The 17397-nt window shown below is 41.6% G+C and overlaps 3 protein-coding genes across 5 annotated transcripts; 2 read left to right on the top strand and 1 right to left on the bottom strand.

Moving 5' to 3' along the window:
* The first annotated feature begins 8253 nt into the window (after window positions 1–8253).
* LOC134812777 (uncharacterized) lies at window positions 8254–11730 on the top strand. Of its 3 annotated transcripts, none has more exons than XM_063820340.1 (4): window positions 8254–8300; window positions 9924–10678; window positions 10957–11035; window positions 11383–11730. In XM_063820340.1, the coding sequence occupies exons 1-4, from the start codon at window positions 8261–8263 to the stop codon at window positions 11532–11534; spliced, it is 1026 nt and encodes a 341-aa protein (XP_063676410.1). In that variant the 5' UTR covers window positions 8254–8260; the 3' UTR covers window positions 11535–11730. The 3 variants fall into 3 exon arrangements, with proteins under 3 accessions (XP_063676410.1, XP_063676409.1, XP_063676408.1); XM_063820339.1 differs by lacking the exon at window positions 8254–8300 and adding an exon at window positions 9543–9673 and having other exon boundaries at window positions 11386–11730; XM_063820338.1 differs by lacking the exon at window positions 8254–8300 and adding an exon at window positions 9543–9673.
* A 456-nt stretch (window positions 11731–12186) lies between these two features.
* LOC134813384 (uncharacterized) lies at window positions 12187–14468 on the top strand. Its single transcript, XM_063821119.1, has 3 exons — window positions 12187–12475; window positions 13237–13341; window positions 13874–14468. The coding sequence occupies exons 1-3, from the start codon at window positions 12359–12361 to the stop codon at window positions 14018–14020; spliced, it is 369 nt and encodes a 122-aa protein (XP_063677189.1). The 5' UTR covers window positions 12187–12358; the 3' UTR covers window positions 14021–14468.
* Window positions 14469–15670: 1202 nt separating this feature from the next.
* On the bottom strand, window positions 15671–17245 carry LOC134813292 (basic proline-rich protein-like; the record flags this gene model as incomplete). The annotated part of the gene is made up of 5 exons (XM_063820982.1): window positions 15671–15747; window positions 15967–16185; window positions 16657–16839; window positions 16984–17054; window positions 17166–17245. Coding segments are annotated over 5 exons (630 nt in total), but the record flags the coding sequence as incomplete, so codon positions are not given.
* Window positions 17246–17397: the final 152 nt, after the last annotated feature.

The raw sequence follows: 17397 nt of genomic DNA, 5'->3' as shown, positions 1-17397 counted from the left end.
TTATTTTCAGAAACCACCCCCAGCCCTCTCCTTTTCACGTCCGGATTTGTCCGAAAGTCCAAAAGCTATACACTGGGCCACGCGGCCGAGCTGCACGAGGGATTAACGATTGTCATTGTGAATCAATTTGTTGACCATTGTAATTGTAAATGGTCTGGCCCGGCGCGCGCTACTTCGTAGCACTTGCCATTTTGATTTATTTCGAGAAAAAAGCGGCGCGGTGCGCGCTACTTCAAAGAAATTTAGACGATCAGTAACTGAGTAACATCCGTCAAATCAATTTGTAGCGGCAGGTTTATAACTTACCATATATAATACCAGTACTAAGAGTAAGACGCGCGCCGATCAGTTCATGGATCAGATATCAAATATTTTACGCGGAGTATCACGGTGGCGATTAGATTTGGCCCGTTCTTTGATTGACGATGTCAACCCTGGCCCTTCCAGATCGTTGCTCTGCACGAATGCTAGTTTGCGCGTCGAAGCGGCGAAGTCCTCCAAAATAGGCTATCCATTATCGGTATGAAATCTTTTATCTAGATAAACAAATAAAAATTTAGGTTTTATCTAGATAAAACCAATAAAACCGATAATGTTTCTGCTGAAGGCCAAAGCCAAAATGTTTTCCAAATTTCACAAAAACTGATTGTCGACTTTTATTACTGTTTACCAGTAATCTTGCTAAAGTACAACTTTCTTTCTTTTGAAAATATTACATATTAGAGCATCAGTTTTCTTCTCCGGGGAACAATAGTGTACCAGTTCTCTTCAAAACAGTAGACCAACGGTTTGTCTTCTCCTAAGAACCTCATCAGAGCATCTGATAAGATAGCTGCACGGAGGATGAGACTCGCAGGTCATTTAGCGAGACATGAAGAACTATTAGGTCATCAACTTCTCTTCTGGGAACCCCTTCAAGGACATCGTCGAAGGGGAAGACCACATCTCACATACATTGACATCCTTCGGAAGGACACGGGGCTTGACGACAGCAAAGAGATTAACAAACTCATGCTGGATAGACAGATTTGGAAGAAGACTATTTCTGTTCGGACGCTGAAGCCGCCCTAAGTCGAGTCGAGTAAGAACAGTAGTGTACCAGTTCTCTTCAAAACAGTAGACCAAGGGTTTCCTTCTCCTGAGAACAGTAACGCACTAGTTCTCTTCAAAACAGTAGACCACCGGTTTCCTTCTCCTGAGAACAGTAACGCACTAGTTCTCTTCAAAACAGTAGACCACCGGTTTCCTTCTCCTGAGAACAGTAGTGCACCACTACCAGTTCTCTTCAAAACAGTAGACCACCGGTATCCTTCTCCTGAGAACAGTAGTGCAACAAATACCAATTCTCCTCTAAACAGTAAAACATTTAAAGTGATTCAGTGAACCGTTCCGGTTCACAACAGATTCCTTCTCCTGAAGACAATGTTTCACGCCTAGAACACTTACGGAATTTAATTGAGTGCCCTGCCGGTATTTTTGACTCTTGTTAACAGTAACATGCTCGTTCCTGTCTGACCAGTGGCGTAACGAAGGGCCCCGCTGACCCCGCTGTGCAGGGGGGCACCGTCTTAGGGGGGCGCCAAATCGTCGTTTGAATGTGGGACAATTTCGAAAACTTAACTAAAGTACTAGCAAAACTGCGCGTTTTGCTCTAGATACACACTTTTTTAGAGATTTTACCGGCGCGGGCGTATCCTCTAAATAAATCACCTAATTTGTTCAATTTTAGGGAGGGGGCGCCAACAGGGGGGCGCCTTTTCGGCGGGGGGGGGGGGGGGCGCCAACAGGCAACGTTACGCCACTGTAGTACGACGCGGGAATGAGTTTAGACATAAGAAATCTATAAAACGGGGGAAATACTACTACTACTACTAGTACTAGTACTAGTTGCTTATTACGAGGGACCCGTTACTAAGTAACCAAGTAACAGCGTTACTTGGTATTTATATATCCCCGAAAGTTTTATCGTGTGAACTAGCAAACTGCTTTATCTAAATCATTCTTTTCAAACGATGCATAATTAAATTATACAGAATCAAATGCTTCTAAATAAACCCAGACATAAAAGGAGAAAACCAATATAGCCCAAATTTCCAGTAGCCCAGTGTAGGTATCGAAACCCAAATTATGTATTGAAAGAGGGGTAACCACATCCGCAATAACATTGGGTCCTAGAAAAAAATTAATTAATCAGTGAATCAAAACATATAATATTGTACTTAAAGAAAATATATAACTCAGACTCAAGGCTCCTTCTTCGAGCTAACGACTCTAAAGTTTTAGTGTAAAATACGATTGGCAACCAGAACAGTCCTCCCGGGGCGTACCAATGGTCAATACTGCCTGCTCACAAAGGTACGGTAGCGAAGTGGCGTACACGGGTAATTAAAGTGTACAATTACGATAGAAAAGTGTCGTATACTGTACTTAAGAGATATACGGGTATGATATTGAAGTATCGTACACGGGTAATTAAAATGTACAAGGGCACGATAAAGAAGTGTCGTACACGGTACTTTAAGAAATAGACGGGTCCGATATCGAAGTGTCGTACCCGGTTAACTGTAAATCTCTAGCTCTGCAACTACACGTGCTCTGATGAGGAATACGGCGAAGACTCTAGTTACGGTAATAAATATACTTTAACTCTTACAGGCTTCTGAGTGCCGTATAACTTTAAATGATCGCATGACTTGATCGAGTCCTAAGTTAGGTAAGAACAAAGGAAACAGGGGGTTCGAACAATAAGTCTCGAATGGTAATAAATTACTATATTATCAATAAACCAAGACTAGCGACTCTTCGGCCACGTTACAGCGTTTTTCGGCGGTGGTAATTTTATAAACTTCACCCAGCAAGCCACTCGAAAAACTGAATGTAATGGGGCAGATGAGAATTACCAGCACTGGGTCACGTGACATCACATGGCGAACCACGTGACGCCGCGCAGCCCAGTCTGTCCAATAATAATAATATAACCTAACTAACTAACCTGACTACCGCGTGACCTCCATAATCTACTACACTAACCTAATCTAATCTAACGCTAATCCTAACGGTTATTTAACACTAATAGTTATTCTAGAATATTCTAAACGATCTAAAAAGCCTAAATCCTGCTGCAACCAGCTTACCATATTACACTAGTTCTTTAATTGATTACGTGAACTTTGTCCGCGCGGGCTCTGCTGTCCTTTTATTGAGGAGCTGGTCGCGACCAGCTATTCAATAAAAGGACAGCAGAAAGTTGTCGCGACACTTTCGTGTAGGCCATCCTGTCTGCAGCTGATTTATTAGGAGTAATGTAAACTGAGCTAAACCCCTCAACATGTCGTAATAACTTAGTCTTGCTCGATCTGAGGTATAGAAATAAAAGTAAATTTCACTGGCTTGACTCGCTCACTTGTACTTGTGTTCTTTCCAACTCGTTTACAGCTCAAGATTTTCGGTTCTTCGTTGAGATGGTCCAACAGAATACACGATACCTTAGCAGTTAGCATGCAAGTTCTCTTCAGTCTCCGGAAGCCCAAATATTATTAGACTTTTACTTCGATCTTCTTCAACCCTTTTCACTGCAGCCTGGATCTCTTCGGTGCAAAGGCGTTTTTGCACGTGTTTTTCAAAAGAGACGAAAAGGTTTTGATATCTTTCTGAGCTGCAATTTTCACAGTTCCAATCTCACCATACTTCTTCATAGCTAACTTCTCCTGCAAATCACTAATTTTTGCCATGTCTTCTTCTTGCTTGGAGAGTAACTTCTCTCGACCTTGTATTTCTATGATTTTAGTCGTATCTGATATTCTTCTTTCCTGAACATGCGGTTGTCGGTAGCTGTTTCCACGGCGGATTGTAACAATGGACCACAATAATTGTCCAGAATACAGCACACTGTCTCTTACCACTCTGATAACCTCTCTCTAGGCACACTTCTCTGGTTCAGTTTATCAAATCGCACATCATCGTTGTGTTGAACACCGATTTTACTTCTAAAGCTCCTTGAAAATACTGTCAGTCGCCATGTGTATCTGATCCACATATTCCGTAAGGAACTCGCCATTCTTAACCATAGCATCATCTACCATATCCAAGTGTTCATTCTGTAGCGGAAAGGGCATCGTGCACGATGTACAGAAAATCAGTAGGTAAGTAGAGTGTTAGAGTGCAGAGGTCCGTAGGATTGGAAAATCCGCTGCTGTGTTTGTTATTTAGGGTGCAGGACTTTGCTCCCTTACCAAATTTATCAAACTGCGATGTAATCTTCTTCCTACCCCAATTACAGAATGGAAAAGATATTCCGGAAATTTGTCCACCAATTTGTCACAGTAGGTAAGACTGAATTGGCTTTCTGCGGTTAGTAATCAGATGTAGATATTAATTAATATAGAGAAGCCAGGAGATATAATAATACAGCACTGAATACTGAATAGCTCTTAGATTACAGTATTACCGTATAGCTCGTGTTGAAAGAAGAATGATTGAGGCGAACACGATTATCTGCTTGTCAACTTATTTGAAATCAGATCACATGGAAACTGTAACGTGAATCATGTTGTGTTTTAGTTTATCATTTACAACAAGTAACTGCATTGATCATAAACACTTACCTTAAACTTTATATGCTTGTGTGCTCAAAACTTTGTTTAAGACAAGGAATTTTAAAGGGAGGAATGGTCGCTAACGTGTGTTTTACTTTATAGTGTTTATACTAGACGACCAATATTTACCGTAACTTTTTGTGCTTATATATGTTAGTAGGTACTTAGCAATGTGATTAAAAGGTTCTTTAAAATCAAGCGGTTCCAATGTGTTTCTCTTTCTCTTTCTCTTTCCAATGTGTTTCTCTATAGAACAGAGGTGAATTATGTGAGCACTGAGCATTATAGAATTTTGAACTTGAAGTTGAGCCACTGTACAGCACCGATATTCATAATCGCTAAACAGCTGTAGTAATGCCAATCTCTTAATGTCACCAACACGTCAACTAACTTTGGCTGAAGTTTGCTGCATCTTGGTATCATTAAACAAATATTATATATAACGCTGGAATTGGTTAGTTTTTTGACCTGAACGAGATCAAAATTTTTGTGAGGATACAAGTATAATAAGCAAGGAATGTTATTTAGATACTCGCTATATTTCTCACCCTCCAAGAGTTATTTGCACTGGTGTAGAGTCTAATAATAAAATGTAGTCGGCATGACCACTTAATTTTATATCAATACTTTCAACACTACTATATAACAAGTAAGTTAAACTTAAGGAAGTTGTGACAGATATATTTTAACGTTTCCGTGGGGTGGCAAGTCCCCATTCACCGCAACTTAGGAACTATTGAACTGTACAAAACTATTACAACATGAAGATAAATTCTAAATCAACAGAACTAAAAGATGAGGATTCCTACAGAGTCATTTTTCTGCTACTAATGACACGATGGTCCCCCAAAACTAAGATACCCAACAAACCCATAACCAAATTCTCGTAACCTCCTCCCAACACGACCCGCTACCTCACCCCTCCACCCCCTCCTACCCCCTCCCACCCCCCTCCCACCCCCCTTCCACCCCTTCATCCCCTTCCACCCCCTTCCACCCCCTTCCACCCCCTTCCACCCCCTTCCCACCCCCTTCCACCCCTTCCACCCCTTCCACCCCCTCCCACCCCCTCCTACCCCCTCCCACCCCCCTCCCACCCCCTTCCACCCCTTCATCCCCTTCCACCCCCTTCCACCCCCTTCCCACCCCCTTCCACCCCTTCCACCCCTTCCACCCCTTCCACCCCCTCCCACCCCCTCCTACCCCCTCCCACCCCCCTTCCACCCCTTCATCCCCTTCCACCCCCTTCCACCCCCTTCCACCCCCTTCCACCCCCTTCCACCCCCTCCCACCCCCTTCCACCCCTTCCACCCCTTCCACCCCCTTCCACCCCCTCCCACCCCCTTCCACCCCTTCCACCCCCTTCCACCCCCTTCCACCCCCTCCCACTCCCTCCCACACCCTCCCACCCCCTCCCACCCCCTCCCACCCCCTCCCACCCCCTCCAAACCCCTCCCAACCCACTCTTACCTTCTAAACTCAGTGAACGCCGAGCGCAACGATCATTGATAAATTTTGCCCCCTTCCTTGCACAACTGAAGCTCAGAATTGTGTCTAGATGCACTTATTAATTCTCAGTTGTAACCAAAATTTCATGCCCTCTAAACATATCAACAGAAACTTCGAGTTTGTTCCAGAACTATCATGAACTTTAAGAAATATCAATCTGAGCGTTGGTTGCACGATCGTTATGATACTAAATACTAAAGTATTAAGCGCCGTACACTGGTGACTGAACCACTTTTTAGTCTTTAGTACAGTTTTTCCGTTTTGTGTAAATTAAACTGGATGACAACGTTCAGGTGAATCTAAAATGTCTCTGTAAATCTGTAATTCCCGGCTCATTTTTGAATCATCAGTAATTTGTCAATGTTCATTTTTTGGAAATGAATACAACAGGTATTGATGATAAGATACACATTGAAGCTGTCGATAAAGTGCAGTTATTATGAGATTTTTGTCCTAATTTCCCTATTCTCACGGACACCCTTAATTCTTATTTTTACTGTCCATTATATTACATATATATGTATATATTACGCAGACACACGTAAATATTATGTACTTAATTTTCATTCAGGACATTACGCATTTTATGCTATAATCAAATTAGAACTAGAAAAAATGACTACCTAATCGGCAATTTTAAATCAACTTTATCAGCTGATTTGCTACTAAATAACTTTATCAGTTAATTTGCTTCTAAATAGTTTGTTCAGCTGAACTGCGACATGATTTGTGTGCTTGTCAAAGTCTTCAACTATAAAGTCATGTGTCTTCAACAAATAAACCGCTGCTCCAATAATAGATGTCATCATGTATACCGGTTATGACGCGGATTTGCTGAGGTTGTTGAGTGTGGTTGCTACTTATCATTTTGTAAGATTTCAATTTCATTTTATCTCTCACAGTGGTCTCTTTTTGTGTATCTCGCTGGTAGTATTATCTTTGTATGTGTGATATGATGAAAGAAGCTGTATTTTATCGAATATCATAATGATTAAATTAAATGGATTGGCATCTCCAGGTCAACGTCAGATTGAAATCTTTAATTGTTTTACTGTTGTTTGTTTTGATCTACACTTGACTTTGTTGGCAAGAAATATGCCGACTGGCGTTAAAAACGACAGTAATAAGTTTTAAAACCGTATAATTAAGTTGTGATGATGAAACAATACGAGGGCTGTAATGACGCTATAAGCTCAGGTTACTGGCCCTTTGATAGAGAATATAGCCTGATGTAATAATACAATTTACCTTGCATGTTTTTGTTGTGCTTTCAGCTGGAGAACCTATTTATTTCAGGCCGAGCTAATACCCCTTCCAAATGTAGTACGTAGGATAATGATATGGGTTAAATTTATACTAATGATTACTGCTTGTTTTAAACCTTACTTCCCGTAGAAATCCTCTTTACTTGATAAAACCGCATTTAGGCATTGATCACAACATTGATATAAGTAAACGTGAAGAGGGTGATTCTGGCGATTAAAAGGAACCCTCGCCAGCTGCCCAAAATACCTGAGCGCATCGCGGCTCAGAGAGGATCAACCAATGAATCTGGAAGGAGAGCTGAAAGAAACCGTTCCTGTTTAAGTAAGTACAGTTATTAAGTTATTTCACAGTAAGTAGGTTATTTCACATATACTATTCTCAATTCCACGGAACGCATTACTTTGATTTGATTTAATTTAGTTTTAATTTCCATGCTATGTACTTGTGATACCGTACGTCAACGTGCTTTGCCGATCAATGTTGTAACGTTATTTGTCATTTCATTATGCAAAGATTAAAAGCCATTGTGCTTCACGCTTGATTGGTTCTGGAAACAATTGTTATACTCTTTCAGTCAGCTAGCACATAACCCTCAGCTGACTGCACTCCGAGAATAAATAAAAAAACCGACTTTATAAATAATAACTGCAGCGCTTTTTAATACTTTAACCTCCATTGACCTGCATTTTAAATCACAAGTTGCTTCCAATTGTGATGTTGCTTGTCCATTCTTTTCATTTATACGTCTGAGTCATTATTTGCTTACTTCTGCGGGTGTCTGCTTTTGTAGCCATCTGCCACCCTAATGATAATATTTACTGGTTTTAAATCCGTCAGTCATATCCAGCCTCCCTTATTACACCTCCCCCGCCGCCGGCTAGTTGGACGCCATGTGTTTTTTACCATTCGGTTCTCTTACTTTTACTGACTGTAAGTGTAGGCGAAAAAATGGTTATGCTCTGCTTTTTTGATCAAATTGAATTTGCTGATCTTGACAGCACGACATGTCTTCAATTGTTTTATTTTTCTATAATTGATTTTTAACAATGGTTCTGATCAGAGTTGCTTGTCTTGCCATTATAACCATGCTTCTTGCCAACAACCATTATGCTGCTCCATTTGGGAGTCTTTAGAATACACCAGTCATTACCGTAGCTTTAAAAATACCCATGCTTATCTACCGGATACCACCTTTAGTCCTCGCTCTGATGGCAAGCTTTCAATTGAAAACAAGCATACATACTACATAGCTCCGCTTCATGACCGCAGAAAACTGTATCTATAATCTGAAATTATTGAAAGGAGTGCAAGTGCGCTGCCTTTCCAACCGCAAACTTAATAGTCTGGATACTGTTTGGCGTCTTTGTGGAGCGGGGATTGAGGGGGAGAGTTTACAATTCACTATACTTAAAGTACCACAGAGCTTTATATTAAAAATAATCGTAAATTATTTTAAATTTACTTTTTTGTCGCAGATGTTTTCAAATTGAACTTGAAGGGCGACATACTGTATTGTTGGTAGATAAGCTATCAGGCTAAGTTCAAATTAAATTTTGTGTTTATCTTAATTCTTCGTATTGCTCAGTCGATCGATGAAGATGATTCCAGTGCCCTCAATATTAAAATATTAAAGATCCATCCTCAAGCAGGAACCAGGCTGTACAAGGCTCCATTCATTTAACCGATCGTGTAGTTTGTAAGAGTATATAGAGCTTGTCTCATGTCTCATGTCTGCCGACACGATTTTCACGAACATCGCCATAAGTATTCACGTTGTATCTTCGGTCTCGATTGCACGCAATTGCACATGTACAACGGTTCGGCCAGCCCAGTTGCTTATCAAGCAATCCAATCTCAACAACTCACTTCTTCGATTTTAGAGTTTCGATTGCAGAACTTCCCAAACCCACCTTTAGATAACAGCCACTATTGTTTTTCCTCTCAACCCTCTCCCCCTACGCACACCTCTTACAATTAGTACTGACACGTTTTCGATCAATGAACAATTAGTTTTAAATTGTTCGAGACAAATTCCAGCACTTCATTAACTCATCCGAGTAAATAGTTTTTTTAACAGTTGTGCTTGATGGTCACAACGTCTTGTTATCTGGCGTATCAAGAAAACGATTTTGTAAAATTACAAGTTGTGAGTTTTAAAAAGCTTTCTTCAGTTGTCAGTTGCCCGTTTGGTGTATGTACCATGTTTACTGTGGGGTACTCCGCAAGCAATCCTTGTGGGTATCAGCCCTCGCGGACCAACATCAAATTCTTTTCGTCCATGCCGAAGAAAGTTAAACCTAAAGGTTTTTACATCTAAAACTAGCCATGATTTGCATGATATAAAGATTTTATGTCAAGCAAGATTTTATTTCTACATGTGTAAATATCTATTTTTTTGAATGTAAAATTTAAAAGCTTTACCAGAAGGTTCGCCCATGAAATAATAATTTGGTTTTATTTCGAGATGTGTGAATATGTATTTTTTGTAAATTTAAAAGCCTAACAATAAAATACGTTTTTTTAGAAACAAACTTTCAAAAGGCTCAATTTCAGGTTCAGTCTCGGAGACAGAAACAGCAGAGAACAGACAAGAACATTCCCACAACAAACTCCCACCCCTTACAAAACTAACTGAAGCTAAATCACCGTGGCACCGTGAATCATCACCCTGGCTACAAGATTCACCACAATGGCAACAATCCTTCTCCCCCTGGCAAAACGACCAGGCTAAGTCGCACAGCAGGACAGGCTTCTACCAGACACCAGTCCAAGATCACTTGAAAAGCAGCAAATCAAGCAGAAATAAAGCGGTTGTAAGTTTAGCAGGGAACCTCACATCCTCAGCACCCAACTCGTTGTATACCTGCTCGAATAACCAATCTGGAGATAACCACATGAGGAAAGTGTCCATATCTACCCCGGTCCTAGACTGTCTTGCAGAGCGTAAACCCTCGAGAGGTCAACTCCAGGGTTGCAGGACTGCTCCTGGCAGGAACAGAGATCCTAATAGAACTTATCTGTTCTGTCCCCAGAGGCAAATATCAGAGGATTTACAGACAGACTTTTATCTAACTTCTCTTGATACTGACGAAGAGGAGACATTGGATGCAGTGGGCGGGATTGAGGATTACAAACACTTAGCCATACGAAATCCTAATGGTAGAACTGAACTTGATCTGCAGCAGGTGTACGACAGAACTTACAGACCATCTTTGAAACTCCCCAAGTGTGATAGTGCTTTATTAACAACTATTAAGCCTCAGTTTATCAACAATAATTGTGCTAACCAACAGTCTCCCGCGCATAAGGTTTGAGTTATACCACATCTCCGCAAGCAATCCTCGCGCGCGTGCGCCGGGTCTGCTTGACATTAGTTTTGAGTATTTTATATTTTCATTATAGTTGACTTAAACAAGGAATTAGTTTGCTTTCGGAAATAAAAAGTGTGGCATCTTAATGCAAACCATCTACACACGTCAAAAAAGCCAGACTGAGTAGATAACCAAACCTTTCCTTAAAAGGTAATGTTACACTACCTTATAAGGAACTATTACCATAGTAACACTACCAAACCTTTCATCATCAGAAAGTAACTGCGGCAGAACACAGCAATTTATCATGCCAAAGTTCAGACAGTAGTACTGACCTTAAGAGTGCAAGTGAAGGTACGTGACAAACATAAACCATCAAATGAAATCCTAACCAGGCTATATTCAGACAAATCATAGCTGTTCTTCCGAACCAAATCATGTTTTGGTCATAACAACTTCTTTTGTTTTTTAAATCTCCACAATAATTTATATGGGGAGGGAGGCGATGACATATGGCACATTTAACAGCTCTCCCTGCCAGCTAGTTTGTTTATCCTTCTTGTCTCTACTCTCAGCCGTTTTTGCTAATTACGAATTAAATTACTACCCAAATATAGGTGTTCAATAAAAAATACAATCAACATTTGAACCACTTATACATTGTGTACCGTTGCAGCTGTGGTAACTATCCACTGTTTCAGAAGGTCAGGAAGGGAAGAGGGTGCGGTTTATCTCGCCAGCCAAATGCAGCCCCACCAAGAAGCAGTCCACAGATAGAAACATGTCCTGGCTGTCCTACAAACTACCTTCTGGCTCCTCTTGGGGATTTAGGAAATACCGGACATTTGATTAATTGTACATAGCTTCTGGCTCCTCCTGGGGATTTAGGAAATACCGGACATTTGATTAATTGTACATAGCTTCTGGCTCCTCTTGGGGATTTAGAAAATACCGGACATTTGATTAATTGTACATAGCTTGTTTTAAGTTTCGAAATAGCACATCTACCTCTTATGGTGAGCTGTTTCAATGACAAATTTACATTTCAATTGTATTAATTAGACTGTTTAATTCAGTTTTAGAACTACTTTTTAGAAACTTGATGCGTCTCACTTTGTTACATTACCCAGCATAATAAACACTGCAATTCAGTCAACATATGAAGTTATACCTGATCTTTGCAATTGGTTGTTCCGGTTGTGAAAGCTCGTAACTTCTGAAGTATACAATTTACTTGTCTCCTTCATAATATGCGTCGTTGCAACAAAATAACACGTGTTTTACAAGTGCATAGTGCGCGGCATTACCGTGTCCGGCATTACCGTGTCCGCTTGTAACGCTACGTGCAGCCGGTCAAGTTCAATTAGCAGCACAAAATTCGTCGGTCACATATTACATCTAATTCTCTGTTATTCTGTCATATGACGCACCGTATGCTGGCCGGAAAGAGCCGTTAATTATTATTCCTAGTTCGTCTGTAGAACGTTACATCTCATACACCCAGCTTGAACGTCAACTCATCAAATGGTCGCACTTGCGGATACATTTTAAAAGGTGTCAGCAGCAGCATCTCACTCTTTTGATCGGCGTAACGTTGTCGATATTGTTGTAGTTGAAGTGCGCTGAAAACAGGGTTTTTGTTGTTGCTCTCTTGTAAGTTATTACCGGTTTGTTGACATGACCTTTACGAGTAGAGATCGACCCAGCAGACTGTCGATCACCTCCGACCTTAAAGACAGCCTGCTCACGAACGAGAGAGCGTCGTCTCGATCTTTAGTGTCTCAAATGCAAAAGGTTACTGTTTGTTTAGTGCTGCTATACTTTGTATTGACAGACAAGTTGTCTGTTTGGTTTATTTTCCTTCTGAATCTGATACTTGGCTCGTTAATTTTCCATTGCATATTTTAAATTCTCGATAAATCCGATTACTGAAGTTATACATCCCTCCAACACCCTCAAAAAGTTGTACATTTAATGTATGGTTTGAGGCTTGAACTCTATTTTTACTTTTAATAGATACACCCTCAAAAAGTTGTACATTTAATGTATGGTTTGAGGCTTGAACTCTATTTTTACTTTTAATAGATACACCCTCAAAAAGTTGTACATTTAATGTATGGTTTGAGGCTTGAACTCTATTTTTACTTTTAATCGGCTCTGATGTGAAAATAATTAGGGCCACAAAAACTTATGGCCGTTTACAATTTTGTGTCGATAATATGGTCCTCCCTAAATTATTGAAATTTTTGACTTCACTATTTTAGTAACTATGGTAACTAGTAGTGTTACTATGGTATTTAGTATTGCATTCTTGCAATTAACTATCATCAAATATAGAGTTTTAGATATCGTTCAAATAAATTTCACATTTTAAAAATGAATAGCACTAGCAATTACTAATCACTGGTTCCGTTACTTTAACTATCAAGGATGCGACTGAATTAATTGTTGAATAATGAATATGATATGACTGTTAACTGTGGCTAATAGCATAAGCAATCTTGTTTTATTTTGAGATTGTCATATAAATAAATGATTTATTAAATCGTTGCCAGGAATTGGAAGATTTGAAAGCAAGCACAAAAAGGGAAACACAGAGAGTTCGGAATGTAAAAAGAAAGATGGAGCTAGCTGAACAGAAGACAGATCGGCTGCAAAATGTTAGTTTTTATAAAGGAGCAGGAGAAAATGTTAGTTTTAGTGGACTCGATACGAAGTAATATCCTGCAACCAATTATAATTCATTCAGTTTGTTTACGATAAATAAATAGTTTGTATAAGTGTAATTTGTATGCCTTCCTCATTTGAAGTTTAATTTTTTCCAAAGTGTTAATTGATTAATAATGCAGTCTCTACTTTATTTTGTAATGTAAAGTGTATACTTATGGCTATGCTTTTCGATTAATGTATAAGTTATAAACGATACAAATGAAATATGTCAAAAAGAAGATACCAAACTCTCAAGTATTATTTACCAAAGTATTAATATTCATTTCGTGAGAATACTGAGGATTTTACATGTGAAAATAATAGTAGGGTTTTTTTAATGGGTCAAGTTTTGTTATTGTTCCCGCGTTAAAATTTTCTTATTTTTACATTATGAATGTATTCAAGTTATACGTCAAAAGTTCCCTTTGATTTTTTAAATATAATCGTCATCTCCACGATTACTAACATTATATTCCATCCCAGGAGCAGCACAGATTAGTGATGAAGGTAGCGAGTTTAACCTCGGACATGAAGATCCTGAGGAGTCAGGAGGAGAATAACGAGTGGCTGGTGGCCACCAACAACAACCTCCAGGCTATTGTGGAGAAGCTAACCAAAAGGCAGACTTAGAACTGTTTACCAGGGAATTCCTAAATTGATTTGACTCGCCCGGGCATTTTGCGCTGTCTAGATTTTAAATTGATTTTTGTCCATTTGTCGCGACCAGACGACCGCAGTTGTCACCAATGTCATGTCCACATGTGAGCAAATGTTGTCCTTCAATCTGACGACAGTAACCAGTTCTCTGTCTCGCTCACATAGTCAGCAAAGCTTTTCACAGACGTGCACTTATAGAGGGTCGGTGTAACTGTGCTCTGTAATTACCATTTGACAGCTAACAGCTGGCATATTTGGCATCAGACCTCGCGGAGTGTCGGTAATGTCATCGAGCAACCAACGTCACTGTGCGTCACATATTATAGCTCTGCGCTAAAGCGGTCTTATTTAGCATAATTTGAGATATCGATGTTGTGAAATGTATTTATTGTATTTATTCAAACTCAAAAACTTGAGAACATTTAATTTAAGATTTGCTTTCTAGATAATATATAACATTCGAATAAAGTTTAACGTGGTATAAATTGTTTAGTGTGTGCGCCTACCGGCGCCTGGAAATTCAGAGACTAAAAGAATTTATAGGGTGAACACGTACGACCTAACATTTTGCTAAATAGTACGAATTTTTTAGGTTAAACTAAAAATTTGAAAGGTATTTTATCAGCAAATTTTGACATTAGTTTAGAACGTTGTAGAGCTTAAATTTGAGGATTACTGCAATAGTCCAATTTGGATAACAACTGTGTTGATTTGAACCAAATCGTGTGGACTGTGGAGGTGACCTAACATATTATTATTACTGTATATACTGCATTATTTTTTCAAAGCCTTCCGTGATAATTGGACGAAAATCACACAGCACTTAGCATAAATTGATGAGGGTTTAATTAACGGATACAGTTATTTGATTTTCATGTGTCACATGATAATCTATAGACTTTCGTACTGTGCTGACATTTTCGGATATCTTGATCGCTTTAAACCTCAATATTACCGTCAAACTACAAAGTTAACTAATAAGTGATACTTAAAATAAATTCAATGCTGAAATCTAGAAACAAATTATAGTCTAAAGAAGCATTTTAATTTATCATTTTCAATGGTCGAATAATTATCCATTTTGTTCACTACTCCGTAAATTTTCCTTTTGCCGGTAAGTGAGCCTTTGGATTGGGACGAAAATTTGCTTGGCTTATGTGTGAGCCTGTTGATTGAGACTAAATTTGCTTGGCTAACAGTTTAAAGTCATCGTTTATTAATGGTATTTATAGAATGGCATAATAACAGCCTTGGCTAATCACTGAGGGGGTCAAGCGATAATTAAATTTCATAACAATATTATATTAATATAGCGGTTAACTTCCTTCATATTATTATTGATTTGTCGGCATTTTTAAGATCTCGTTATTTTAAAGTTTGATGTTGAAACATGGCGTTTAGTTTCAATGGCTTCAATGGTGCAGCTCAAGGTGGAAGCTTCAGCTCTGGGCAAGGCGTGGGTCTGGCAGCCGGCCAAGCAGCAAGATTTGGGGCCGCAGCCCAAGCTCGAGGACTCGGTGCTAATGTGAACATACAGATGACAAGGCCAGCACCCTTGACAATGCCTGTACCGAACATAGCGTTACAACCTAACCGTGCTCAAGTATTCAATCCTTCAGTTCTTTACAGCGTATTCATCCCAGAGATGGGACGGGACCAGACTGTCTCCGGGGCACTTATCCGACCCAACATGGCAAACCCTGCAACTGTTATTATTACTCTTAATAGTAGGAATTATGTTGGAGCCAATGTCAGACCTGTTCCCGTAGCCAGTAATGGGTGCCCAGGCGCACCCAGCAGTCCTGGTGTCCATTGTAGAGGCTGTGTATCTAGCCCACTCTTCGGGAAGCCAGCCACTCCCGAACCAGCCACTCCAGAAGGCAACGGAAGGTGTCCTATTTGTGGAGCACTTCTTTTACCTGGAGGGCCTGGTGGGCCAGGTGGTCCAGGTGGTCCAGGTGGTCCAGGTGGTCCAGGTGGACCCGGCCAGCACGGATCAGGATGCCCATTAGGTCTTGGTGGACCAGGAGGACCTGGGGGATCAGGTGGACCTGGGGGTCCAGGAGGACATGGTCCCGGATGTCCATACTCACCTAATGGACCAGGTGGACCAGGTGGACCAGGAGGCCCTGGTGGACCTGGAAGTAATAGCCGATGTCCACTTTGTACAGCTTCTCTTCTTCCAAGTGCTGGTGGACCAGGAGGCCCTGGAGGTCCTGGAGGGGACAACCCTTACGGCCCCGGAGATCCAACAGGACCAGGTGGACCGGGAGGACCGGGAGGCCCTGGTGGACCTGGAAGTAATAGCCGATGTCCACTTTGTACAGCTTCTCTTCTTCCAAGTGCTGGTGTACCAGGAGGCCTTGGAGGTCCTGGAGGGGACAACCCTTACGGCCCCGGAGATCCAAGAGGACCAAGTGGACCGGGAGGACCGGGAGGACCTGGTGGACCTGGTGGACCAGGAGGTGATAGCCGGTGTACTCTTTGTACAGCCTCTCTTCTTCCAAATGCTGGTGGACCAGGAGGCCCTGGAGGTCCTGGAGGTCCTGGAGGTACTCCTAAAGAGGACAGCCCTTACGGCCCCGGTGATCCAAGAGGACCAGGTGGACCGGGAGGCCCTGGTGGACCAGGTGGACCAAGTGGTCCCGGTGGACATAATCCAGGGTGTCCGTACAGTCCAAATGGCCCAGGAGGACCGGGAGGTCCAGGGGGTCCTGGTGGACCAGGGTGTCCGTACAGTCCAAATGGCCCAGGGGGTCCGGGAGGTCCTGGTGGACCCGGCGGGAACCCTGATCCGAACAGTGGATACGTAATAACCGTTAATGGACTAATAACCCACCATCCACTTTGTCCAAATAGCCCAATAACCATTGATATTAATGGCAACTCAAACGTTAGTAGTCCAACTTGGTCAAGTCCTGGTGAAATTACTTTAAGCCCAGGAGGTCCCGGTGGGCCAGGAGGTCCCGGTGGGCCAGGAGGTCCCGGTGGGCCAGGAGGTCCCGGTGGGCATGATCCTAGATGCCCCTACAGTCCAAACGGTCCAGGAGGACCTGGTGGTCCAGGAGGTCCTGGTGGGCCAGGAGGTCCCGGTGAACATGATCCTAGATGCCCCAACAGTCCTAACGGCCCAGGAGGTCCCGGTGGCCCAGGAGGTCCCGGTGGGCCTGGTGGTCCCGGTGGGTCAGGTGGTCCAGGAGGGGACAACCCTTACGGCCCCGGTGATCCAAGAGGACCAGGTGGTCCAGGAGGTCCTGGTGGGCCAGGAGGTCCCGGTGGGCATGATCCTAGATGCCCCTACAGTCCAAACGGTCCAGGAGGACCTGGTGGTCCAGGAGGTCCTGGTGGGC

The sequence above is a fragment of the Bolinopsis microptera genome, chromosome 3 (genome assembly GCF_026151205.1).
Source record: "Bolinopsis microptera isolate Bmic1 chromosome 3, MBARI_Bmic_1.0, whole genome shotgun sequence".
In the NCBI taxonomy this organism is placed as follows: Eukaryota; Metazoa; Ctenophora; class Tentaculata; order Lobata; family Bolinopsidae; genus Bolinopsis; species Bolinopsis microptera.
Note: the sequence above shows the minus strand (reverse complement) of the source record. Positions and strands in the feature narration are given on the sequence as shown.